Below are 26,630 nucleotides of genomic sequence, written 5' to 3'. Positions count from 1 at the left end.
AACTAGAAACATCTGTGAAAAACCTTTTCAAGAAAAGTTTTTTATTTCAGAACCTAACTTTTAAGCCTAGTTTGAGTTCACATAAAAGATTGAAACTGTTTTTACAGGAGATGGTAGCTGCAAGTTTAGGTGTTCCATCCAACAGGATCATGTGCCATGTTAAACGAGTTGGTGGAGCTTTTGGTGGGAAACTCCTGAAAGCTGGCTTACTGGCGTCAGTTGCTGCAGTGGCAGCAAACAAGTAAGTATGTACATATAAGTACAAGTAAGTAAGTATGTGTATATAGGGATATGAAGAGAATATGGGATGAACAAGTTTTACCTTTTGTCTGAAAATGCTTTCTTCTTTCCCAAAGTTGCTAGCAAGGGAGTCATAGAATCCTGTTCACTTTTTGTAAGACTATTCAGTGCATTTCTTTGTTTTGTTAGACTGTATATGTTAAGCAGCTATAGCCTCAACTAAATTAATGGGTGTCCTGGTTTTGGCTGAGATAATTTTTGTCCTCATAGCTGTTACAGTGCTATGTTTGGATTTAAGGTAAGAAAAATATTGATAAAATACTGATGGTTTTAGTTATTCCTAAGTAGTGTGTACACTAAGTCGAAGACTTTTCAGTTTCACATGCTCTGCTAGCAGGGAGGTGCACGAGAAGCTGGGAGGTAGCATAGCATAACAATCACGTTTATTGTTAGGACCTTATTTTACATCTTATGTCTGTTTTTTTTCAAACGTAACTATTATAAATGATATATGTGTTTGTTGACTTATTTTTGTATTTTTATTATTATCCATATTTTGGTTTTATTCCAGGGCACTCTATTTCAATATGATTCTGACTACCTAAGCAACTGTTTCTCTCTTAAGGTTGAATACTGATTGCTGTCAGCTCACTTAGCACAGTTGGGTCTTAGCACTGAAAATAACAATTTCTTCAGAGGAAGTTTGGACTGAGTTATTTTGTTGGTTTTCAAGAGATTAGATTGAATGAAAATTCTGGCATGATTGTAAATGCAACAAAATATGAGCTCTAGACGTATCTTTAATCATGTATTTAAGCCTATTAAAGTTAAGTTTAATCTAAATGCATGCTTATATGCGTGGCTAGATTTGGATACATGATGAATAGTCATCTTGTTAAATACATCTCTTATTTTTACTGAAATTTGACTTTTCTTTTGTTGATTTAGAACAAGCAGAGCAGTTCGTCTCATTCTGAGCCGAGAGGATGATATGTTAATCACTGGTGGCCGACATCCTTTTGTTTGTAAATATAAAGTAAGTGCAAGAATTCAGTGAAAAAATACCTGTTCATATTCTGTGAAATAAGTATTTTGGTATAGCTGGTTAATGTTTGTTCTATTAATGAAAATTAGTGTAATAAATGCAATTTTAAAACAAAACGACTATCCAGAAAACCAAGAGATAAAGTTGCTCTACAGGCCTTTCTCCGCTTCTGTGCCTGTATCTGCAATATTTTGGTTTGGTTTTTTCTAGTCTCTTCATGTCTTTTTCCTTTTATAGCTCACTCTACCAGTCTTTCTGGGAACAGGAAGGCAAACCAGCTCAGACTTCTTCTGCAGAGGTTGATTTTAAACCATGCACGTGGTTAGGTTCACACAGAGAAGCAGCTAGATTTTCACAGAAACAATGTCATGCAGGAAAACTCACTCTATGGAGGAAATGAATCCCTTCCCTGCTCATGCACTGTCCTTAGCCATAACTGTTCATAAGGATAATTTCTGCCTTCTTTTCTATCTCCACTACATAGGTAAGGTAAGGTAAGAAAGGTTTTATAAGATGCTTCTCTAAAGTTGAAAATGAGCTGTAGTTCATGTTGAGAGTTTGGGAAGTGTGGCAACAGGTGAAAAGAGAGATGTGAGATAATAATAACATTTCTTCATTAAGAAAACCAAATGTAATACTCCATCTGCCAGACACTATTATTACAGTCAGAGAGAGATTTGACTTTGTCTACAGCGAGCATTTCTAGATTACACACTTAGAGCCATCTCAGGCCACTGCTTCTTCCTTTCCCAATGGGCTGATGTTGCTTTGTATATTCTATACCAATACAGATGCCACGTGGGAAAGCAAATATCTTAGGAACATTCTTTCTTGCCTTTCTGTAGTTTCAGTGAATGCTGCACAGAAATTAATAGTGCAGTGCAAGCCTAGTTGAGTGGGTTACATTCATTTCCAAACATGCAAGCACTGAAGAAATGAATGAATGACAAAATCTCAGGAAGTTATTGTTGATCTCTCTAGGTTGGCTTCATGAGTGATGGCAGGATCAGAGCTGTGGATGCCAAATATTACATTAATGGAGGATGCACTCCTGATGAATCTGTCCTGGTAAGGATTTTATAAGCTGACAAATCTTCCAACATGGAGAAATCATTAGCTGGAAAATAATGAAGGCCGAATTTCTTTGCAGATGTATTGTTAATCATGCGGCCTTTTGATGTAGGGTTGTGGGAGACTTTCCCACTATTCTACTTTTTGATGTTTTCCTATGCATTCACCTAATGAATGCTTTCTCAGGCTTATTTTCTTGTTACAAACATGTCAGCTGAAAATGTATTCCTTTTAAAACACACAGTACCTGTATTTGTGCCTGCCGAGAGCTTTATGTCTACAAGGCTGGGAAGACATTTCTTAGCCTTCAGAAAATTCAAAGTGATAGTTGTCCTGTCACTATACCTATGCATTTCTGTACTGAGTCTGCACTTATTGTGCTGTATAGGTCAGTTCCTCACTTATAGGTCTGCAAAGTATAGAATGTTGCTTGCTTTAATATCAGTCGGTAACTATTTGTGTTTACATAGGCTGTTCTAGCTGTAACTGAAAGATTTGTTGAGGTTACAACCCCTCATCTGCTTGTCATTGCCCCACCTATAGGTGTTTTCTGCACTTTCATCAGTGTAACTACCTATGCTATTGCTGCCTAACCTGTTTCTGAAAAATAATCTGAGTTAGAAAAAAAATCTATGATTAAAAACGTGTACATTAATACAGACTGCAAGTCAGAAGCGTCTTAAGATGAAGTTCTACAATGGGCCTAGAAGTAGAGGCAGTAATGACTGAGTAACCTTCCCACTCAACTCAGCTGCAGCTTGAATAGCACGTGGTAACAGCCTAACCCTCTAATATCACTCCCTAATTAAGTAGATCAATAACCAGTGGTCTAGCTGTGTGATTCCACTTGATTCCATTAGTATAGCATTAATAATTCCACAAGTCTTTTAAAAGGAGAAATAAGTTTATTTGAAGTAAAATTATAAGCTTTACCAAACTTACAGTTTGGGGGAAGGTGGCAGTGTCACATATCCGTGTGTTCCCAAGGCTGTATTTTGGACTTTGCTCTTACTTTAGAGAGCACCTTATGCTGTGGGAGCCCAGCCCTAGTGAGAGCTGAGGTGCTTGGTGCTCATTGTAATAAAGATTGGTCTTCCAGCATGGAAGTTGAATACCAGTAATCTATGCTTAACTTAGTTTTATTCAGTCAACAATTAATAATAAGTTTTAGCGCTCTGTGATTGAATCGACTTTAGAACGGACCAGAAACTTGGCAACAGTAGGAATACAGGCTTAATTTTGCCATTCTGAGACATCTCCTTAACACTTAAGAGAGTCAGTGGGCTCTTCATGAGCTATCAGAACATTTTTTTAGCTTATTTATTTTGATCCTGACTAATTTGTGGGATACAATGTGGGATTTTCTTTTTCTTGTGTTTTTGTGTTTGTCATGTGAAAGCTCTAAAAGAAAAATGAGAAGACCAGAAGACACTGTAGACTGCAGTAGATATGCTTTTTGTTGGATCTAAACCTTAACTGTGGATTTCCATAAGATGTGATAATTCCGAATGCTTTCATCGGTTCCTTTCATAGCTCCTGTTGCTTTAAATCTAATCTGCCTATTTTTAGTTCTGTGTGACTTCTGATATTGAAGTAAAATCAAAATTGATCATAAAATGAAAAGTCTGTTACATCCTAACTACTAACCAGCAACACACTACTAGTAACATCAGCTGTGTTCTGTGAATATCAAAAAAGAACTGAAAACTAATATGCTGCATGAGAAATGTGTGAATAAAGTCTGTTTGAGTGTATGAGATTTTTTACTACAGTGATAGACAGAAACCAAATTTTAAAGCTAATTGCCTCAAGTTAAGGTCTTTATATGAGATTAGGAAGAACTAAATGTGAATTTGAAAGAAGCACTGTTTTGACATTTAACTAGTTTGTCTCCTCTCTTAGGTAGGAGAGTTATCCTTATTAAAAATGGACAATGCATACAAGATTCCCAACTTGAGATGCTGGGCCTATGCCTGCAAAACAAACTTACCATCAAACACAGCGTTTCGAGGGTTTGGCTTTCCCCAGTCAGCACTGGTGACAGAAACTTGGATAACGGAAATTGCAGATAAAACTGGTTTACCTCCAGAAAAGGTAATGGAATGAACGCACCTTCTCTCCTAAAATGAAGTCTATGCAGCTGTAAAGCTAAACCCCTTTAGATTAGCTGAATTGTTTGAACAATTATTTTTTAAGGCAAACATAGTTTGTGCTAAAATTTTTACTTTTTTAAATCACTGTCTAGTTGTTGAATGAATAGCACGCTCTTACAAAGTGAACCAAACTGGTAATTGTTCAAAAAACACATGGTTATCTTCTTGTTGTCTAGTAGTCCCCCCAAATGATCAGTCTGCTAACAGGATTGTGTGATATATGTCAATTTTATTATTTCAGATTAGGGAAATAAATATGTATAAGGAGAATGAGCAGACACACTTCAAACAACAGCTTGATCCACAAAACTTGATACGTTGTTGGAATGAATGTATGGAGAAATCTGCATACTACACTAGGAAAACAGCTGTCAATGAATTTAACAAACAAAATTACTGGAAGAAAAGAGGGATTGCCATTGTACCAATGAAGTTTCCATTTGGACTGGGAATGCGTTATCTTTCTCAGGTTAGTTTCTTTAAAGAATAAGTGAGCTAATTTTTTTGTCCATAGAAGATTACAGTTACTCTGCCTTAAGATACAAAGCAAATGCATTATCTTTCAACTTCTTCAAAACTGTCGTCCTCCTAATGGTTGTTCCCTGAAGGCTACACTAGCTTCTAGATCTCTTCAAGCTGAGATCAAAGTTGTTTGGTTTCTAGGACCCAGACAGCTTGGACACTGCCCTATCTCTTGTGATGTGGTGTTGGGACAGATGACTTGAACACTCTTACGAAAAATTTATGCAGACTGATAGCAAAATGTTCATTGGATAAGTTATCCTTTCTAAAAATAGCTCTGAGCTTACCCTTCCTGACCATGGGGGTACTATGGGTTGCTGCTCTTAAAGACTTGACCCTTTGATGTCATAAAAGACTAAGTTTAAAGTGAAAAAGGAGGACTGCTATTTTTGGTCTTTGTATTGTTTTTAAGGTAGGCGTCCAGTCCTTCTGGAATAAACAGCATTTTACCAAATGAAAATTAATTGACTGGCTCGTATCAGACTAGCTGCCTCCATTCAAGAATAAAGTCACAGGGTCTTTGTAGTCTGCTGTGCTACTTCCAGCTGAGACCAGGAGGGAAAGAGCATTCAGAACCTTCCTGCTGTGTCTAATGCTGACAGCCTGCCCAGACCATGCTGTTCAAAAACCTATGTCCAAAGGCTCTCAAACATCAATGACAGAGAAAATGAAACTTGCAGCCATTTGCACGTACAGCCCCTAGTGAGGGAAGTCCTCCAGCTTCTTTTGGAACTATTGAAATAGTGTTGCCAGGTGTAGATTTATTTCAGAATCTAGCAACAGAATAAAAGCAGACTTGCAAGGATTTGTGTCTTTTTCTTTTGAACTTCATTACAGATGAAGAGCAGGAACTAGCATTCCAAATTTTGCCTTCTATTCAAAAACGTTAAACAGATAAATTGCAATACACTTCAAAACTCTATCTGTATTTTTTTAATTCATCAATTCATCACCATATACGGCACATTTCTCAGTAGTCTAATCTTGACTTTTTTTTCTGTTTTAGGCTGCTGCTCTGGTTCATATTTATACTGATGGGTCTGTTCTTCTGACACATGGTGGAATTGAAATGGGGCAGGGTATTCATACAAAAATGATTCAGGTATCAAATATTCCTAACAAATATTACATTGTGCTTTATCTGTTATGCAGAAATACAGTGTGAAAATATTCTCCTTGGTTAGTTAACATACCAGCAGGACAGTTTCTTTACCTGAGTAGCACTTCTTCTTTGCATTGATAGCGTTAGAAAGAAAAGATGCCTTCACTAAGAGTCATAGAGGCAACACAAAAAAATCCAGTTTGTTTGGTTTTTCTTCTTCCAATGATATGTGAAGAGGCTTATTAGAAATAAGATTTTCCGAAGCTGATCTCATAAAACCCACAGTAAACAAGGACAAGTCAGTATTCAGATTAGTATACAGTCCAGATGATATTATTAGCATGTGTGTACCTCATGAGATTCAACAAGGCCAAGTGCAAGGTCCTGTACATGAGTCAGGGCAATCTGCAGTTTCAATAGGGGATGGGGGATGAAGTACTTGAGAGCAGCCTTGCAGAGAAGGACTTGGGGGTGCTGGTTGATGAGAAGCTTGATGTAAGCTGGCAATGTGCGCTCACAGCCCAGAAGGCCAACTGTATCCTGGGCTGTATCAAAAAGAACCACGGCCAGCAGGTTGAGGGAAGGGATTCTGCCCCTCTGCTCCACTCTTGTGAGGCCCCATCTGGAGCCCTGTGTCCAGTTCTGGAATTCCCAACATAAGAAGCATATGGAACTGTTAGAGCAGGTCCAGAGGAGGGCTACAAAGATGATGCAAGGGCTGGAGCACCTCTGCTATGAGGACAGGCTGAGAGAGTTGGGCTCATTCAGCCTGGAGAAGAGAAGGCTTCAGGGAGACCTTATAGTGGCCTCAGAGTACCTGAAGAGGGCCTGCAAGAAAGCAGGGGAGGGACTGTTTAGAAGAGCATGAGGTGATATGACAAGGGGGAAAGGCTTTAAATTGGAAGGATAAAGAGTTAGATTAGACATAAGGAAGAAATTCTTCCCTATGAGAGTGGTGAGGCACTGGCCCAGGTTGCCCAGGGAAGCTGTGGCTGCCCCATCCCTGGAGGTGTTCAAGGCCAGGTTGGATGGGGCCTTGGGCAGCCTGGTCTGGTGGGAGGTGTCCCTGCCCAGGGCAGGGGGGTTGGAACTGGATGAGCTTTCAGGTCCCTTCCAACCTAAACGATACTATGATTCTATGAGTCTATGATTCTATGATCATAATTTTTAAATGAATAATCGAGAGAAAGATCTGTAAAGATATTTATCAAGTCAATGAAAACTTGGGATCTGGGCCTACATAACTTGCCCTAAGTCATAGAGGATACAAGCAGGAAAATTGGGAACCAAAGCTGGACTCCAGAATATCAATACAGAGTCTGAGTACAGCTAAAACATTGCCCTTTTCTGTTTCTTTGTATTTGCAAACTAGGCAGATGGATTTCAGGAGGTTGAAAGAGGACTTGTTATAACTTTATTTTTCCTGGTATCTCTGACTTCTAGCAAGTATTGAGGAACTGTTTAATGTCTAGATTGTTTCTAAAACAGAGAAGAATATATTGTTCTTCCTGAAACAGGTTGCTAGTCGGGAATTGAACATCCCCATGTCACACATTCACTTCTGTGAAACAAGCACAACAACTGTTCCTAATGCATGTGCCTCAGCAGGATCTGCAGGCACAGATGTCAATGGCATGGCGGTGAAGGTAAAGAGTTATGTTTACTTTAACAAAACACCCTATTCCTTGTGGTATTTAATGCCTGCCAAACTTTAGGCATTAGTGATCTCACAGAAATCAAGTTTTAGATGACCAATATTGCTGGAGGTTGCCAAGAAGAAACATGAGTTGTTGACAGTTTCTTAGTAATGGTGCTTATGAGTTTTCAGAGTATGATCTGAGCTTTCCCCAAAAGGCTTATGTTTGACAAGATCCTTGTTTTGTTGTAGCAAGCTAACTAGTCCCACAGAATTCCTGATCTGTTCTAAATCTACTATTTCATGCAGATTCCAGCCCTAGTAACTTAACACTTCATAAGGTCTTGTCTGCACAGATAAAATGACACCTCCTACCATACTTTTTCAAACCAAGATGACAGTAAAGCATATGGTAATTGAGTACTAATTGCAACATATCTTGAATGGTGCCAAATGTATCTGTATTAATTGTGTTATATTCTCCTGACTTCTCACTAGGATGCTTGCCAAACTCTTTTGAAACGCCTGCAGCCTATCATCAGCAAGAACCCAAAAGGGACCTGGAATGATTGGGTAAGACATGTCAATCCTACTAAATGTGTTTGTGTGCCTGCAGAAACTGTGTTGTTGTCTATCAGTCTGCTCAGCCTAATAATCCTGAAGTTGAAAACTGCAGAAACAGTTTATTTCACAGAAAGATGGAGTGTAGGTGCTCAGTTTGGATTTGTGGAAAATGATCCTCAGATCATATCTAGTTGGAAAGGAGGTGAAGTCACATTTGGGGGCACAAAAGTTTTTAATATATAAAAAATATCAACTTTTGCAATCATAAAATCACTAGGTTGGAAAAGACCTCTTGGATCATCAAGCCCAACCATTCCTATCTGCCACTAAACTATGCCCCCAAGCACCTCGTCTACTTATCTTTTAACTACTTCCAGGGATGGTGAATCAAGCAACTCTCTGGGCAGCCTCTGCCAGTGCCCCATGACCCTTTCTGTGAATTTTTTTTTTCCAATATCCAGTCTGCAACTCCCCTGGCACAGCTTGAGGCCATTCCCCCTCGTCCTGTCCCCCATCACCTGTGAGAAGAGGCCAGCACCCTCCTCTCTACAACCTCCTTTCAGGTAGTTGTAGAGAGCATTAAGGTCTCCAGTAGTAGTAGTGCTAGAGCCTTTTATAGAAATGGCCTCAGTTTGGTGCTCACTTGAAATTAGATTAGAATTTTATGTTTAGAAAATGAATTTTCTTAACTGAAAGCTTTCTGCTCTAATATTGACTATTTTAGGGAAGATGGGCTGAGAATCTGGTCCTCTGTATTGAGATGTTAAAAGAAAATCTGTTTGTTATGTCTTCTTATCCAGTATCGCTTGTTATATGTGGCCTAATGAAAAGGACAGTCTCTGCCTTTGAGGAATTTACATGAAAATCTCTGAAAGGGAATAGATTTAAGACCTCATACTGTCACTTTTACCACTGGCTGAACAACACTGCAAAGAGCATTTCTCTTGTCAAGTGTCATTTTTGTGCAAATAGGTCATGCAGATCTTTTATTCCAGGGACTTATCAACTAGATGTGTTCAATTGACAAAGAGGGACCTATTTGTATTGAATTTGAGCAGAAAAATTGAGTGGGGCCCTTTCTGACTATGACACTACCAGTAGTAAAGATTCTGCATGACCACCACTGTTGACAGAGCTGTTCCTATTGTATTGCCAAAAGAATTCAGATTGCTCATCGAAACGGGATTTAGTTCTGCTGTATTAGGCACCACGTGCACCTAAACATGCTTAATTCAGCTGATCTTCCTTTCTTTACAATTTGTTACAGTTTGAGTTTTAAGTAAACATATGTAAATAAGTATTTATATGCTGTGTTCCTTCCTGACTCCTTCCCTGGTTTACCACAAACACTGCTATATCTTACAGATTAAAGAAGCTTTTGAACAGAGTGTGAGTCTTTCAGCTACTGGCTACTTTAGGTAATATATTCTTGTTCTGTAAAAATGCATAGTTAGGCCAGGACTGGTTTCTGAAGGTAACCAGTGCTGTGAATAGAAGTCCCAGCACAATAGTTCTTTCTAATTACTCAGCTTATGCTTTATGTAGTTCTTTGCTATATGGGGTTTAGAGTATAAAGTTTAAGAGCTAATTTATGCCCAGCCCTGTGTGGACTGTCTAGAAAGTACCAAAAAACCTATTTTCTCCTGTCTTTGCTCCATGATTCGGTGATTATCAAACCAGAAAACATCAAGAAGGTGTCTGCTGCAATTAACAGTGTGTGTGTAAAGTGGGATATAGTTTATTTACTGAAAGCTGTATTGCTCAAAGTTATAAATATTGTTGTACTACAAATTATTTACATTTTTACCAACAAACATGATTGCATCACATTGCATGACAGAAAGAACAGCATTAGAATATTTATTCAGCACACACCTATAAATACCAACCAGATCCACTTGTGGAAAATCTAATTCTAAATCTGAACCTTAAAGTTATTTCTCTTTAGAGGAAGGATAATTCAAAACGTCTAGTTGAATTTAAGAGAAAGTTCTTAGTTTTTTGAAAAAATACCAACTCTGGAATCAGATGCCAGGATTCAGCTGCAGCTGAAAGCTAGAGGGGTCTTAGTGCTCACATGAGAAGTCGGGTTGCTCACTGACTCTAGTTTTGCAGTCATTGTTTTAACCTCTTTCTTCCAGAGCATCATAAAAGCCCCACCACATATGCTCTTAGATGTGGATTTATTCACAACAGCATGTTATTGTAGGACACGGTAATCTTAAAACACTATTCCCACTGCTCTCTCACTGCAGTCTTGTGGTCCTTTTTCTCTGAATTCTTTCATGGTGTTTATAAGGAATCAGAAAGTAAAAATTCCTGTGCTATAACTCAGGTAGAAGTCAACGCAAAGCTTCTCTCTTAGCCTGCTAATCTCCCTTCACCTGTATTTACCTACTTATTGATACCAACTTTTCAGGTATTAAGGCACTTGGAGTAAGTTGAAGGGGCACTTTGCAAAGTGATACTTATTTAAAACACCAAGAAAAGGCCAAACAAAATGTCCCTTCCTGCTGTTAAGTCTGTTCAATTACGTCTGCAGCTTATGCAGCCCTTTAGGAAAGTTGATATCTCCAAAGCAATGAACAACAACCATGCTTTGCTATTGACATTTAATGGTGTCCAAAAATATCTGCAGATCCCTGAGCCTCAAATCCTGCACTGATCTAATTCTTATCCAATCATATTCTTCATATCCAAGAATCTCAAAGCCAGCTGAGGATGTGAGAAGTTGAATATGTGAATTTTGTGTCTCTCTTTTTTAATGCACAGTTCGATGTTCTGAATGATACTGTAATTGGTTTATGGATTATAATTTAAAATATGCTCGACAAAGACATTTCAGTCACATATGGTCAGAAAATATGCCTTGACCACATAGCTGACATGGTTGGGAAATGATACCAGATTTCACTGTCCTCCTTTGTCCGTTGAATTTACCCCATCAGTCCTGAGTACTGTAGTCTCCTCAGTTAGTCTCACTCTCTTCTAAGTAATTACACCTTTATTTCAATATTCTTGTTTTAACTCTCTCAGTCTTTCTGTAGCCAGTTTCTATAATTTTAAGTCTTTCATTTATCTCTTGTAAATTATTCTTTCATAGGTCCTGACCAGTTTTCCTCCCTGTTTCTGAATTCCCTTATGCGCTGTAATCTCAGCAACCATTACCTCATATTTATATTCTGTACTTGATTACCTTGGACTTATTATTATTGGACTTATTATTGTATTTCTGGAATCATGCTTCTTATAGACCCGTGAACTGAAATAGCTTGCTTGTCTGCTAAATTTTATATCAACACCAGCTCCATCAAACTTAAACTACTCGTGCTTTATAGGATTTCATGGAACTTAACTGCTGAGGTTCTGACCCGTTATTTAAGATTTAACTTAAGTAATTTCAAACTTTCATCTGCTCATCTGCTTTGTTATGACACAAACATGCATTAATTTTCTTATGGACTTTGTTTCTTCCATCAGAGGTTACAATGAAAATATGGATTGGGAGAAAGGGGAAGGACAGCCATTCACGTATTTTCTTTATGGAGCTGCTTGTTCTGAGGTTGAAATTAACTGTCTAACAGGAGATCACAAGGTAATAACTGAGTGTCGTGGAAGGTTTGTAATAATGTGAATGAGGTTTGTTTGTATCACTGAGTGCTTCAACAACCATTCAGGTTTTGCATTAATAAGTCACCTGTCTTCACATGAGAGTAAAAATATCAACAGTGTAAATGCAGATTACAGGTGGAGCAGAATGAAAGCTGTGCAGTGCTAACCAGCTTTTGGCACATCTGTATCAATGTCATGGGGGTTCACCTTTTGGGTTATGGCAGACACCTGACATGTTCTGTGCTTGTTCTCTGCCTGAAATGACCGCAGAGCTAAATATTCTAGGGGTTTGACCATCTAGACAGCTAAATGTCATAGACTGCTGATCATATCCCCTCTGTCTGTACTTATTTATGTGGGGATTTCCTCGTACAATGGGAAAAATCTGGCAGGGCTGTCTCTGTCTAAACTTCTGTTAAAGTTAAGACAAGCCTATTTTGCTTGCCATAGGGTATTAGAAATCACTTTGAAAGAGCGTACAGACAGGGGCCTCTATCTTAGCATGTATTATTCCACTGAATATCGATTCTAACCAACATTATGTTCTAATGCCTTCAATCCATGCATCTCTCTCAGTAATATGCTTTTGAATTTTATTGACAGACCCTCAGAACAGACATTGTTATGGACATTGGATGCAGCATAAATCCAGCTGTGGATATAGGACAAGTATGTGCCAAGAATTTCCTGATTATTTCTATTACACTGATAGCCTTATTGGAAGTGAGGATTACCTCATTAATTCAGAAAATGTTAATTTCTTACTAGATGTTGTAAGTCAGAGATCATATTAGAAGGATGGTTACTTGTAGATTCACCCCATTTGAGTGAGTTTCAGGGCTTTGTAGATGTCAGTGAAGCTTGAATTTTACCCATGGAATCAACCTGTGGTACTCCCTGTAATTAAATCCTTTTTGCAGTTGCCAGATGGTCCTGTTGTTTGACCTGCTTTCCGCACTTCATAGCAAGGAAACGCCTTTCTTCATTGCAGGCTGGTCCACAGATCTCATTACTTCATCATGTTTGTTTCTGCCTGGTATGAGAGAGGGGTGTAAAAGCTTTTCCCACCGCAATAGCCCCAAAACATTGAAGAATCCCACTTGGCACACAGGAAAGAAAATGGCCTTCTAACAGCTAGTGATACATATCAGTTCTTGCCAAAGTTTTACCCATTTTACTAAACATGAGAATGTGAATGCTATTTCTTTTCTTATATAAAGATTGAAGGTGCCTTCGTTCAAGGCATTGGACTGTACACAATGGAAGAATTAAAGTACTCTGCAGATGGAGCCCTTTATACTCGGGGTCCAGATCAGTATAAGATCCCTGCTGTTTGTGATATTCCAGAACAGTTTAGTGTTTCTCTGCTGTCGTCTTCCGAAAATCCTTATGCCATCTATGCATCCAAGGTAAGCAAACCATTACAGGGCTTAATTCTTAGATCCCAGGACAAACAGAGAAACTATGCTGATATAAAACATACATGACTTTTCAAGTTTTCTTCTTTAGCATTTCAAAGAAGTTTCCATACAAATATTTTATTTGTGACACCAGGGAAGCTAGTATGAAAAGATACAATGCAGGATACTGCTGCGTATCTTTCATGGTTGGCAACTAGTAATTTTAGGGTTTTGTTAACAGACCATACACAGAGCTGCAAGCTGAATTTAAAACCATACTTCTGAAATGTGGTGATAAATTGAAGGGTTAGAATAAAAGTACCGAAGAAATTGATGGAAAAATTGTAATGACAGTGACAGCGTGCAGCTTACTTATGTGTATAGGAAATAAGACTGTATGTGTATATTTATATGAGAGATTGGCTTGAATATTCTGTTGGTATAATCATTGCTTCAATTTACACCAGCAAATATTTAGGCCAGTTGCATATATGTAATAATAGTAAATCAAGATGAAAATAATTTTGCAGATTTCCAGCTGTTTCAAATATTAGGTAAGCTTTTAGAGTACAGTAAAATAAAACAGAACAATGAGGAAAAAGCATATTTTATGGCAAAACCCAGGTCCTTTAAACTTATTTAAAGCTGTTTGAGTAATATGCGATTAGAAAAGTACTTGTTTGAAAAAAATATCATCTAGATCAAGTAGTTACATAGTTTATTTGGAGCTGATCTAGAGAGCTGATACTAATATCCCTCTTCAAACAGAACTCCTTTTCTGTGAACTTATCTCCTGTAATTAACCTTAAAAATCACTGTAACAAGCTGTCTTCATGCAGCATGTTTGGGGAAGACAGTTGTTTCTCAGATTTTAGCAAGAAAATAAATAAGATTCAATTGCAATATCCCAATCCAGTCCAGATTAAAATGTCTAATACTGCAACATTGAAAGGACTATATAATAAGGGTGCATTTGACCTGTCTTTGAGATAAGAAACAAATGTGAATCTTGTGTCAGAACCAGTGAGAGGATGTCAAGCCCACTGAGGCCAGTGGTGTTTGTCCACAAGGAATTGTCATGAGTTCAGGCTTTATTTATTAGTTATATGTGATTATGTATGTATGTGTTACTTGAGTTTGGATTGTTCCAATTTTGTCTGCTAATTATTCTAAATTTCAGTTTAGCAATGAGCCAAAGAGATTCTAAAATCAATAGCCAATGTTTGAAATCAACTTTTTAGATCCCTGGAAGCAGCTACTGTCAAAAGACTTGGTGTGATCTAAGCTTGCTTCCACTACCTCTGAAAGAAATATCCTTACTGAAGTACGAAACACTGACTTTTAAGCTTTTTAGTTTATAGTGATATGGTGTGTACTACTCTCATTTGCTCAAAACCTACACCTATTTGAATTGTTTTCCTCTTTTAGGGGATAGGAGAGGCAGGATTTTTCTTGGGATGCTCTGTGTTCTTTGCTTTGAGAGATGCAATAACTGGTGTGAGGAGTGAAAGAGGACTGAAGAAAACCTTTGCACTGAACAGCCCTCTGACTGCTGAACAAATACGGGCAGGCTGCACAGATGACTTTACTGAGATGGTAATTGAAAGGTGTGGGGGAAGGATCTGTTTAAATATCTCTGGGTAGAAGTGCATACTGCTTTTGGCATCCTTGAACAGTGGGGTGCCTATTGATGTCTCCAATTGGTCATATATTGTATACAGCAATATCATACAGTTCCTGGTATTTGAAATGTCTAGTAACAGGTTTCACTCACACAAGTTACTCCAACAAATGCCATTCAAGCACTGTATTACAATTTCCCTGAATTTGTATAATCTTTTTTCTTTGAAATTTACATAGTTTTTATAATCCTTTTTTTTTTGCCTAAAGCCTCCTCCTTTCTTCTGTATGTGGAATTTCATAGAGGAATAAATCTTCAGCCTCCTCCTTTCTTCTGTATGTGGAATTTCATAGAGGAATAAATCTTCGGCCTCCTCCTTTCTTCTGTATGTGGAATTTCATAGAGGAATAAATCTTCAGTCTCCTTCCAGGTGTTTTCACCCTGTGACTTGCACTCCAGCACTGTCACATCATTCTGGTACTCCTTGCTATGCCCAGTATTCTTTTGGAAGAAAACTAATTAAAAAAAAGAAAATTAATTAGAAAACTGTTTAAAACTAACTCAGAGCTAACTAAAGGATACAGAAGAAAAACAAATGAGGCAATACACTTCTTATAAAGTTGGTCCTTTATAGCCTATGTTTTCTACAACTGTTCACTCTGGGCACGTTCCCACTGCTATCACAGTTCTTTTTTTGCATAAGTTTTTATTTAGCCTACAACATCTCTGAATCAAGGTCCTTGCCATATAAATCCATACCACGCCCTAAACCTCTGAGGCTCTGCCATGGAAACTCAAGCTCTCACTCACAGATTATTCCCATAGTATTTCTGTGGTTGTGGTGGGGCATGATTAGCCCCCAAATCAATATGATTGTGGGCTTCCAGGAGGTGAGGTCCACCACTGCAGAGACCATGCTTCTCCACCCCTTTTTATCCCTGACCCCAGTTATCACTGACCTAGTTTCTGTAGTTACCTCCTGAAGAACGCTCTGCTGAGTGACTTGGAGGCACCTAATAAAGGCAATATTGGGAGCTTGCTAGTCAAATAATATTAACAATTCACTCTTTTATTTCTTAGATGACAAACGATGAATCTGCTTTCTCCGCTCCTCGGGCCATGTCTGTGTGAGTGACAAACCAGAGGGCTCAAGACCTGAATGGAATGAAAACCTGATTTACTGCCCCAATACACACTAATCAACACACAGATAAACGTATTTTCTCATTTTCAGATTAGAATCAGCTACCAAAAATATGCACACTGCATCTTATATCCTTATTTTTATTCTCCATCCAGTATATTCATTATGCTACTTCAGTTAAATTACTGAATTTAATTGCTAGAAATGCATCTTCTGCATTTGAAGCGTATATATTCAACAAGAAAGATTGGCTGAACAGGTCAGCTCAAATACTGCAAGAGAAAAAAGTTAGGACAAAGTATCAAGATACGTTAAATAACTTACTGACACTTACTACAATTAACTTCATATGATAAATGATTTTTAATGGTTTCAGCTAATATTCTACTTTAGATCTGAGTCTTGCAATGCAGTGTGAGTGCAGAAATCTTTGCTGAAGAGTAAGTACCTTGTTGGTTGGATTCAGTCCCTATTTGATCAGAGATGATGATCTGATTTGTAATAAAGCTGTTTTACATTCTTTTGACACAGACATCTTTGCGTTAAAAACATGCAAGAAACAAGAGTTACGATTTTCTTTTGCTATGCCAGACAAATTGTTATGGCTGACCTACATGTATAGGAGATTAATTTTATCCCAAAAGTTGGAAGAGTCACTTAGTTGTAATTTACCCCAGAAGATTTCTTTTCCTCATGGAGCAAGCCAAACACCTCTGAACTTAATGGGAAAACTCACGTGGGAGTTCAGCGTGCTTTGAATAGGAGACTGTATGAACACCTCTCTGGAAAGGATTCTTAAGCAGTGCTTAGTCTTGTTCTCAGGAATATACTAAGCCATAGAAGTACAGTTAAGAGCTTTCTCCTACTGTTGACCGCTCATGTGATAAAGAAGATAAAAAAACTATAATGAGACCAAAAGATGATCTGCCAGAGATCAGTCATCTGATGCTGCCTAAAGTTATGGAAGGATTTACACCACACCCAAGTAGCAGCAGCTGGAGAAAACAGGAAAATATAAAGCAGCACAGTATTAAATGATAACAGAAATTCTGGTATTATTACATTTGAAGTATGTATGTATTTGCAACCTAGATAGAGGACAGAGAAATTGCACAGAAAATACCAAAGTTGATAACGACAGTTCAAGCCACAGCATTCAGATTTCTTCATCAGAAAACACAGTATTGAAATTACCGAGAACATCAACCTTTCTCTCTCTTGAAATGCAAAGAGGAGATTTCAGTTCCAAATGCGTGTGCACACACACACAAGCACAGAAAGCTCCATGGTATTTGGATTTGGAGCTTTGATCTGGGATATATCCTAATACAGAGAAAACATTTCACTTTTTTACTGAGTCTACAGAAGTTGCCCAAAGTGTAAACTGAAAAAAGGCAGCAGCTTCTTTGATAAGAAAGCAGAACAGAGAAAATACATGATTTTTACATTTAACATGTGGTTTTGGTGAATCTCTGCATTAGTTATTCTTTGCTGAGTGTGGTGATTGCTCTTCAAGTTACTCATAGGTGGAAAAGTGAGGGTTAATTGTTGGTAGGAAAGTGGGGGGAAGTGATGGCAGAAAAGTGAGTGTGAATACCAGCACAAAAGTCAGGGGGAATGCCAGTGGAAAACTGAAGGCAAGTGCTGGCAGAAAGGTGAAAGGACATGCTGGTGTGAAAGTGACAGCAAGTGTTGGTAGAAAAATGTGGGGAAATACTGGCAGAAAAGTGAGGGAAAGTTTCCTTGGAAATGTAGGCTCCTGGGCTTGGCCTCCACCTTACCTGCACTGTGTGTCATTCTAGCAAAAAGGTTCTACAGGAAAGCTGGAGAGGGACTATTCGTAAAGGCTTGTGGTGATAGGATGATGGAGAATGGGTATAAACTGGAGGGGGGCAGATTTAGACTAGACATTAGGAAGAATTTCTTCACTGGGAGAGTGGTGAGGCACTGGCCCAGGTTGCCCAGGGAAGCTGTGGATGCCCCATCCCTGGAGGTGTTCAAGGCCAGGTTGGATGGAGCCTTGGCAAGCCTGATTTAGTGGGATGTCCCTGCCCATGGCAGGGTGGTTGGAAAGGGATGATCTTTAAGGTCCCTTCCAACCCTAACTATTCTATGATTCTATGTGTAGAACAGAGACTGTCCATTTAGCTGCACCCCCAGCAGTTAGTGATGTTTCCAAAGGCACTCAAGAGGCTTCTGGTTTACCATTGTCCGTGATTGCCTCACTGTACCAAAAAGAAAAAGTGTTGTATTTTCTTGCAAAAGGCCTCCTATGGTCATCTGAAGAAGTAATCTCTTTCCAGGGGACTGACTGTTGTTATAATTTATAGCTGGCTTTTGTCTCTACAGCATTCAGTTTGCCTTCTGTTGAGCTTCCTGTCTGCTGTAAAACAGTTTGATGTTTTTTCCTGCTTGCTCCACAATACCCACCCCAGCCACTGGATGCAGCCTCGCTTTCAGCCCCCAGACCAAGGAGACTTTCCCAGGGGTGGCCCTTATATGATCATAGAATCATAGAATAGTTTCGGGTTTGAATGGACCTGAAAGCCCCATCCAGTTCCAGCCCCTTGCCATAGGCAGGGACACTCCCACCAGACCAGGTTGCCCAAGGCCCCATCCAACCTGGTCTTGAACACCTCCAGAGATGGGGCAGCCACAGCTTCCCTGGGCAACCTGTGCCAGTGCCTCACCACTCTCATGGTGAAGAAATGATGGCTGAGTTGTTCCAGCTCATCACCCTGTGCATACTCAGCTGAGGGCATCTCTGTTCCATGGGAGATACCCAGAAAACTCCTCTTTCAGTGTGGCAGTCCCCTGCCCCTTCAGTGAAAATTTTGCTGCAATACGGGCTAATATATAATAATATAGGCATTGGCAGAATTTGCAGAATACATAAATAAGCAGTTGCTGGCTGCTGAGTAAGAGCACTATATAAACACATTTTGTCCTACAGGCCTTCACTCCTATGCAGCGTTGGATGGCACCTCAGCTCACTGACCCTGGGGCTCTCTGGGCTCATGAGAAGAGTTCCCTTCACGGGTACAGCACAAGACACCACAGGAAGCCCAGCCACCAACTCACAGTCAGTGCAGGACACTTTCTCACAGTCACACTGACAAGGGTGGCGGGTAAGGCTGGAAGTAGGTGGAAATGCTGGCGCTTCTATTTGTGTAAGGTACAGCGCACGAGAGCTGCAGCTCATAGAGGCATATAGTGCTGCTTGACTTTTATTTGTAGTTCACATTAAGGCTATTTTCAAAGCTCCTGCTCCTGGCGCTGTGGCCAGATGGCCAGCTAATGTGGGCACCTGGGCCTCCTGAGGGAGCCAATTGTTCTGAGAGGTAGAAAGTAAGTCTCACTTCCTTTCCAATAAGGCTTGCAGGAAATGTCCTGCATTTTTAAAACCTGTATCAAATGTGGCTAGACTCAGAAATAGGGAAAATAGGGCATTTTGAAAAGGCAGGGTTTTTTCAACTTTGCCATCTGTAGCCTGGCAAAGAGCACCCTCTCAGTGTTGGTTGCTTGGCTCTTGCTGCTACTGATAGGGTCCCAGCCTCCCACCAAGATCTCACTGGAGGTATTTCTCCCAAGTACGCTGGCTGCAATGGCCCAAGGCCAGTGAAGAAGCTGACTTTGCCCATACGTGAACCAGCAACACGTACAGCACGAGACTTGAAGAGCCCAGGGAGGCTTTGGAAACTGGTTTCTGTGTGTGTGGTGTCACATCTTGCTGCATCAGCGGAGGGAAAGGAACAGTACAGTGAAACTGCAGTACTTGCCAATATGCACTGCTGCACAGGGCAGCGCTTTGCCTGCAAGTCAATTCAAATGCTCTCTGTAACAGTCAGTCAGAATAAAGGCAGTAGAAGATTTTCCACTGATTTTAGTGAAGGCTGGACAGAGAAAGTCACTAGGAAGACATTACATTTTGCTGGCTTTGTTTCCCAACCTTCTTGTAAGCTGCGTGGAGACTTGTAGCTCGCAAAGCTTGTGCAAAATAGTGGTAGCCATACACAGCTGAAGAGGGAGCAGACTCTGCAAGCAGAGACTTGCATTTCAGGCTGTGCACTGGCAGCTAATCCTATTTTGCAGCATTACAGAGTGAATTTTCTTTTTAGGGTTTAGGTGGGCACTAAATATTACATGTATGTAATCGTCTCTCTCATGCAGGTTTTTGTCATAACTCCTACCCTCCAAAAAAACACACTGCACAATTTAGAAAGTATTTTTTCATTTTGTTTTTAAGTACTTGCAGGTTTTAAAAATGCATAAATAGAAACATAACAGATTTAATCCAGCTAGCAAGTAGATGTGTACATTGCTAGATGTGTGTCAGTTGTTTACAAAGCAACTGTACGCCTTCCTTAATTCAATTTGAACAAGTAAACTTCTAGTGCTTTACATGCACTTTGTACAATCACATTCCATACAGCAGTCTAGATTCTTTGCCTGCATTGTGCTCATTGTTCCCATGATTCCAAAGGACTGAGACAGAAGGGGTCATCCTGGGATCAGAGACACTTTCTTGCAGCTGAGTCATAGAGCCATAGAATGGTTTGGATTAGAACGGACCTTAAAGCCCATCCAGTTCGAACTCCCCTGCCCTGGGCAGGGACACCTCCCACCAGACCAGGCTGCCCAAGGCCCCATCCAACCTGGCCTTGAACACCTCCAGGGATGGGGCATCCACAGCTTCCCTGGGCAACCTGGGCCAGTGCCTCACCACCCTCACAGTGAAGAAATTCCCCCTTATGTTTAGTCTAAATCTGCCCCACTCCGGTTTATAGCCATTAGCCTGGATGCCACCTGGATGCCAGCCTGGAGTGGATGGCCTGGATGCCCTGCAGACAAATGATGATTTACCCACTGAGACATTTCTCAAATATTTTCTTTTTTCTGTAAGCCCCACATACTTCGGTTAATTTCATTTCACCATCTTAACTTTGTGTCATGTCAGTTTTGCTTTTGTACCTCTCTGAGAAATCCAGTACTAACTGCACTCCCCTCTCTGCCCTCCCTCCTCTCTAACAAACCCTTTCCCCTTCTCCCTTCCCCTTTCCTTTTCTTCTTTTTCCTTTCCTCTTTCCCCTCTCATCTTTCCATTTCTTTCTGGGAAAAGCCTATACTAGAGAACATGTTTCAGGAGAGATGACGGTGCTTCCTGGCAGAGGACAGAGCTGAGGAGCAGTGTGCCTGGGCTGGATGGATGGCAGCATCTTTCCTCATCTCCCAAATCCGAGCAGAGATGCAGGTGAGCTCCGAGGAGAGGCAAGCAGGCAGGAACAGCAGCAGAGACAGAAAGTTGCCATGTGCTACTCTGGTCTAGGTTTTAGTGCTAGTGATGAATTTTCACCACATCCCTGCAGCTGCCCTTCAGGACTCATGGTAAAAATTGGGGATTTTGCTTTTCCAAAATGCAGAGTTTTGGAAGTTTTTGTGGCGCTTTTCCATAGCATAAAAATTGGTGATTTTTGCTTTTGTGTATTTTTTTTTTTTTCCCAATCTTTCCAGCTGCACAAATCCAAGTGGATTCGGCTTTCCTGGGTATTCCAAATTGGAATGTTTCCCCCCAGGTCATTTCCCCCCCCCCCCCCCCCCACTGCAGACCAAGAATCAAAGGGTTTGAGGTATTTTCGTGCCTTAGGGTTGGCTCCCACTCTGCATACACAGCCCGGCAGGGCAAAGTCTTCATTTGCCAATTTAGACTTAGTTTACACATACATAATATCTATTTAGATTACACATCTACTGAGACTTACTGTGTAACATACAGTAAGTGTAGATAGTTCTATCTATTCAGACTTTTTTCTATTAAATTCCTTTGCATGTATCATCTCTTTCTTTTGCATTTTAAAGTCCTTTACCTTTTATTTTATATATACATGAGTTAATTTTGTAGTTTAAAATCCTGTATATCTCTATATAGAATTTTATCTGTTCTAAAATCCTTTCTATAACATAGTAGCTATAGGGTTTTATTTTGAAATAATTTTTTACATACAGATGAATATTATTTTTCGATATCTGTATAAATTGGACAAATTTTTCTCTGTTTCAGTGCCTCACACCATGTACGCAGGTTTTTTTCAGATTTGTTAAGCCCCTCTTGAATTTTCAGGTATTTTTGGGCTGTGATCCCCCCTTTTTTTGAAGGGACCCACATATGATCTCCCTGCCTCCCACTACTCTGCCGCAAATTCCCCCCCCAGTGATGTTGGGTTGACCCAAATGATGTCATAACCGCCCAGGTACCCTCCATCCCCTTTTTATTCAACCCTAAGAAAAGGCACAAAACAAGTACATGCCACACACACACACACACACACAAAAGGAGGGCTCTGCTAGAAAAATAAAAAGGGGGCAGCCCTCCAAACAGTAGCTGCCCACAGCCCCTGCTATTCGGCAGTTACAGTTCAAACAATGCGAGTCAATTTGTAAATTATACAATTTAAACCTTTTTTAGAAGTTTCATTTATGATAGAAAAATAAGTGAGGTAAGAGATCCACCATATGGTTTTACTTTTAAATAAATACATTTTAAAAAATCAAATCCCAAGTGCTGCAATACTAAAAGCTAGCAAAAACAATTGTCAGATTTGCTAATATAATCGTATAATCATTTAGGTTGGAAAAAAACATTAAGAGCATCAAGTCCAGCCCTTAACCTAGCACTGCCAACTCTAACACATCTACAGGCCTTTTAAGTACCTCCAGGGATGGTGATTCAACCACTTCCCTGGGCAGCCTGTTCCAAGGTCTGACAGCCCCTTCAGTGAAGAAATTATTCCTAATATACAGTCTAAACCTCCCCTGGTGCGAATTGAAGCTGTTTCCTCTTCTCCTAATGCTTTTGGCTGTACTGAAGCATGTAGAGGAACACATTTTTATATCTCGACTGCTACAAATGAGAGCCCAAAGACCAGTGATGCCATCAACTATTGGAATATGTGCTGTCCTTGGGACTTTGGATGGAAACTGACTTTTTAATTGATTTTTCTGCTGCTGTTTTCTACTGCCAAGCACATCATCTCTGAAGATCTGCTCTGATGGAAAGGTTCATAAAATACAGACTTCTTTGAAGAGGAGAAAAGACTTCCATTCTGGAAAAATGCTCTTTCGCAACTGAAGTAAGAAATTGCACACTAGGTTAAGGGAAAAGGATATTATTGAAGCAGTAACTTACCAAAAACACATCAGGACCCACTGTCACTAGTTGCAAGACTGTTAATGCTCCTTGCAAAAGCCTGGAAAATGTGGAAGTGACATTGACATGTCCTGTTTTGTCCATGTCTCTTCTTTGACCTTGATTGCTTTTAGTACAGATGCTAATATCTCAGTAAGGTTTTCTACTACTACTATAAGATACTTTAAGAACTTACTAACTGAAGAAGCATAAAGCTTTATCATGATCATCTGAACACTTACAAACAGTTTCCTTCTTCTTTTAGTACAAAATTATTTTCACAGTAAGTGCACAGAAGCAGAAGATTAGGCTTTCAGGAAAAGAAAATAAACAGAGGGAAGTTAGCTTTGCACAGGTGCAACATGCTCCAGAACAGACCTAATTTTATTTTTGGTATTTGTGTTAAAATATTACATAGAAAAACTATAGAAAGAGAGTTGGCTTTAACTTTGAAGTCCATACCACAAGTACCTCAGGAAAAAAGCAGAGACACATCACAGATGTACCTTGTACTTGCAAACCGCTATTGATCTCTCCACCCATCTTGAACTTTCACAGCAGAAAAAAGAGCAACCATGGTGAAATGTTGGCAGCTGACATTCAGGTGAGAGAAGAAAAAAACCCTTTAGCATCTAGGTGGGTAGGAATCTAAAGCTTCATTTTTTTGTGAAGACTACAACTGAGTGAAGAAGAAGTATTTTCCATCACTTTTGCTACAGTTGTTCATACAGGCCACTGGAGCTTTTGCATTTTTTAGAAAACTACACCTTTTTTTGACTCATTGGCAGCTTTAGTTTCACTAGAACTCACTGTCCTAGATATACTCAGATGACACAGATATCTACGTACATTTCCCCAAGCCTACGTATAGCCTGTTCCTTCACTTTATATGTCCTTAGTTGAATATTTTTGTTAAAGAGAACAGCAGCAAATCTGTCCTTGTGAACTGCCTCCTTGCAGAAAAGGGAAGGTTTTTTCCAGATCATTTCTCCAAATGATCTAGATCTTTTAAAATACAGCTGTTTTGCCACCAAACCTGTTTATGGTCCCTCCCAGCTTTTGACTGTCTTCAGTTACTCTATATTTAAATGAATGAGAAAAATAGCTTGCCATAAGATTTTTCTAAAGCCATTTTGTGAGTCTGATTTTTCTAAGCTTAACGAATGGTGACATCGGCCCCTCTAACCAGTCAATTTACCTTGGCAGGAAGCTTTACATTCTTGGTAAATAATCTGATGAATGGGAAAGAATATAACATACTGCTTGGCATCTTCTCCTTTAAAAGCCATGCTTCTGCTGAACAAATAATTCTAAGATTAGGAATGAAATCTTAAAATATTGAAGTCCACAGCAAACCCCCCTTTGATATTGATGTGGCCAAGTTTTCACCCTGGGTACTTTTAAGGTTGCCTTCCTTAGCAACTGATCTACTGGGCTGATGCCCTGCTAGTTGTTCTACTTACTGCTGTTTGCCTGATAGCACAGGATTCCCATTTTCACACATCTAATGAATGTGCTATGGAATATTGAATTGAGGCCATTACCTCTTGTCCTAATGCTTTTGGGTGTACAGAGCATCTTCCCTAGTCGGCTCACTCACCACTTGTGTCAGGAAGTTGTCTTCCACGCACTCCAGGAACCTCCCAAACTGTTTCCTCTCTGCTGTATTATTCTTCCAGCAGACAGCTGGTAAGTTGAAGTCTCCCACAACAAAATGAGCTAGCAATCACGAGACTTGTCCAAGTTGCTTGTAGAATAACTTGTCAGCGTCTTCTTCCTGGCTGGGTGGTCTATAGCAGACTTCCACCATGATATTGCAGATGACACTAAGTTGCAAGGAAGTGTTAATCTGCTTGAAGGCAGGGAGGCTCTCCAAAGGGATCTGAACAGGCTGGAGCACTGGGCTGAGACCAATGGCATGACGTTTAACAAGGCCAAATGACGGGTCCTGCACTTGGGGCACAACAACCCTGTGCAGTGCTACAGACTGGGGGAAGAGTGGCTGGAAAGCTGCCTGGAGGAGAAGGACCTGGGGGTGTTGATTTACAGCGACTGAACATGAGCCAGCATTGTGCCCAGGGGGTCAAGAAGGCCAACGGCATCTTGGCTTGTATCAGAAACAGCATGGCAAGCAGGGCCAGCAGGGCGAGGGAGTTGATTCTGCCCCTGTACTCGGCACTGGTGAGACCGCACCTGGAATACTGTGTTCAGTTTTGGACCCTTGCTACAAGAAAGAGATGGAGGTCCTGGAGCATGTCCAGAGAAGAGCAACGAAGCTGGTGAAGGGGCTGGAGAACAAGTCTTACAAGGAGCGGCTGAGGGAACTGGGGGTGTTTAGCCTGAAGGAAGCTGAGGGGAGATAGTGGGAAGCTGAGGGGAGATAGTGGGAAGCTGAGGGGAGATAGTGGGAGATAGTGGGAGATAGTGTAGTGGGAAAGAGTCCTTCAGGGCAAGGGAGCCCACGAGGGCTGGGCGCTCTTGAAAAATGAAATCCTAGCAGCTCAAGAGCAAGCCATCCCTGTGTTCCGGAAAAGGAGCCAGCGGGGGGGAAAGCCAGCTTGGTGGAGCAGGGAGATCTCAAGATGTGTCAATAATAAGAAGACGCTCTATGTGCTTTGGAGGAAAGGACAGGCATCTTGGGTGGACTACAGGGAGGAAGTGAGATCGTGCAGGGAAAAAGTCAGGAGGGCCAAGGCCCAACTAGAAATCAAATTGGCTAAGTCTGTGAAAGACAGCAAAAAGTCTTTCTACAAATACATTAACAGGAAAAGGAGGACGAGGGAGAATATCCAGTCCCTATTGGATGCAGAAGGAATAACAGTGACAGGGGATAAGGACAAGGCTGAGGTACTTAATGCCTTCTTCGCCTCAGTCTTTAATAGCAAAGAAAGTTGTTCCTTCTGTTTACAAACCCAAGAGTTAGAGGAGCAGAATGAGGCTCCCACGATCCAAGAGGAGGCGGTTAGAGACTTGCTTGCCCACCTAGACTCCCACAAGTCTATGGGGCCGGATGGGATCCACCCAAGAGTATTGAAGGAGCTGGCGGATGTCCTTTCCAACCCCCTATCCATCATCTTCCAGCGGTCCTGGCTGACTGGGGAAGTTCCACTAGACTGGAGGCTGGCTAATGTTGTGCCCATCTACAAGAAGGGTTGCAGAGAGGATCCGGGGAACTACAGGCCTGTCAGTCTGACCTCAGTGCCGGGGAAAGTCATGGAACAGGCAATCTTGAGTGCTATCATGAAGCACATGCAAGAGAACCGGGTTCTCAGGCCCAGTCAACATGGGTTTACAAAGGGCAGATCTTGCCAAACTAACCTGATCACCCTCTATGACA

The 26,630-nt window shown here is 40.3% G+C and overlaps 1 protein-coding gene across 1 annotated transcript in view; it reads left to right on the top strand.

Moving 5' to 3' along the window:
• The window catches only part of AOX1 (aldehyde oxidase 1), a 42,279-nt gene extending 27,020 nt beyond the window's left edge, over positions 1–15,259 (top strand). The window contains exons 22-34 of the mRNA XM_054070126.1: positions 108–241; positions 1,189–1,276; positions 2,267–2,353; positions 4,259–4,450; positions 4,751–4,978; positions 6,038–6,133; positions 7,651–7,779; positions 8,268–8,342; positions 9,699–9,751; positions 11,814–11,928; positions 12,549–12,614; positions 13,166–13,354; positions 14,774–15,259. Of these exons, the coding sequence (XP_053926101.1) occupies positions 108–241; positions 1,189–1,276; positions 2,267–2,353; positions 4,259–4,450; positions 4,751–4,978; positions 6,038–6,133; positions 7,651–7,779; positions 8,268–8,342; positions 9,699–9,751; positions 11,814–11,928; positions 12,549–12,614; positions 13,166–13,354; positions 14,774–14,989 (1,668 nt within the window). The 3' untranslated portion in view covers positions 14,990–15,259. The remainder of the gene's footprint in view (positions 1–107; positions 242–1,188; positions 1,277–2,266; positions 2,354–4,258; positions 4,451–4,750; positions 4,979–6,037; positions 6,134–7,650; positions 7,780–8,267; positions 8,343–9,698; positions 9,752–11,813; positions 11,929–12,548; positions 12,615–13,165; positions 13,355–14,773) is intronic.
• The last annotated feature ends 11,371 nt before the right edge of the window (positions 15,260–26,630 follow it).

This window comes from Cuculus canorus, chromosome 6 (genome assembly GCF_017976375.1).
Source record: "Cuculus canorus isolate bCucCan1 chromosome 6, bCucCan1.pri, whole genome shotgun sequence".
NCBI classification, from domain to species: domain Eukaryota; kingdom Metazoa; phylum Chordata; class Aves; order Cuculiformes; family Cuculidae; genus Cuculus; species Cuculus canorus.
This window is presented reverse-complemented; position numbering and strand designations above follow the sequence as displayed.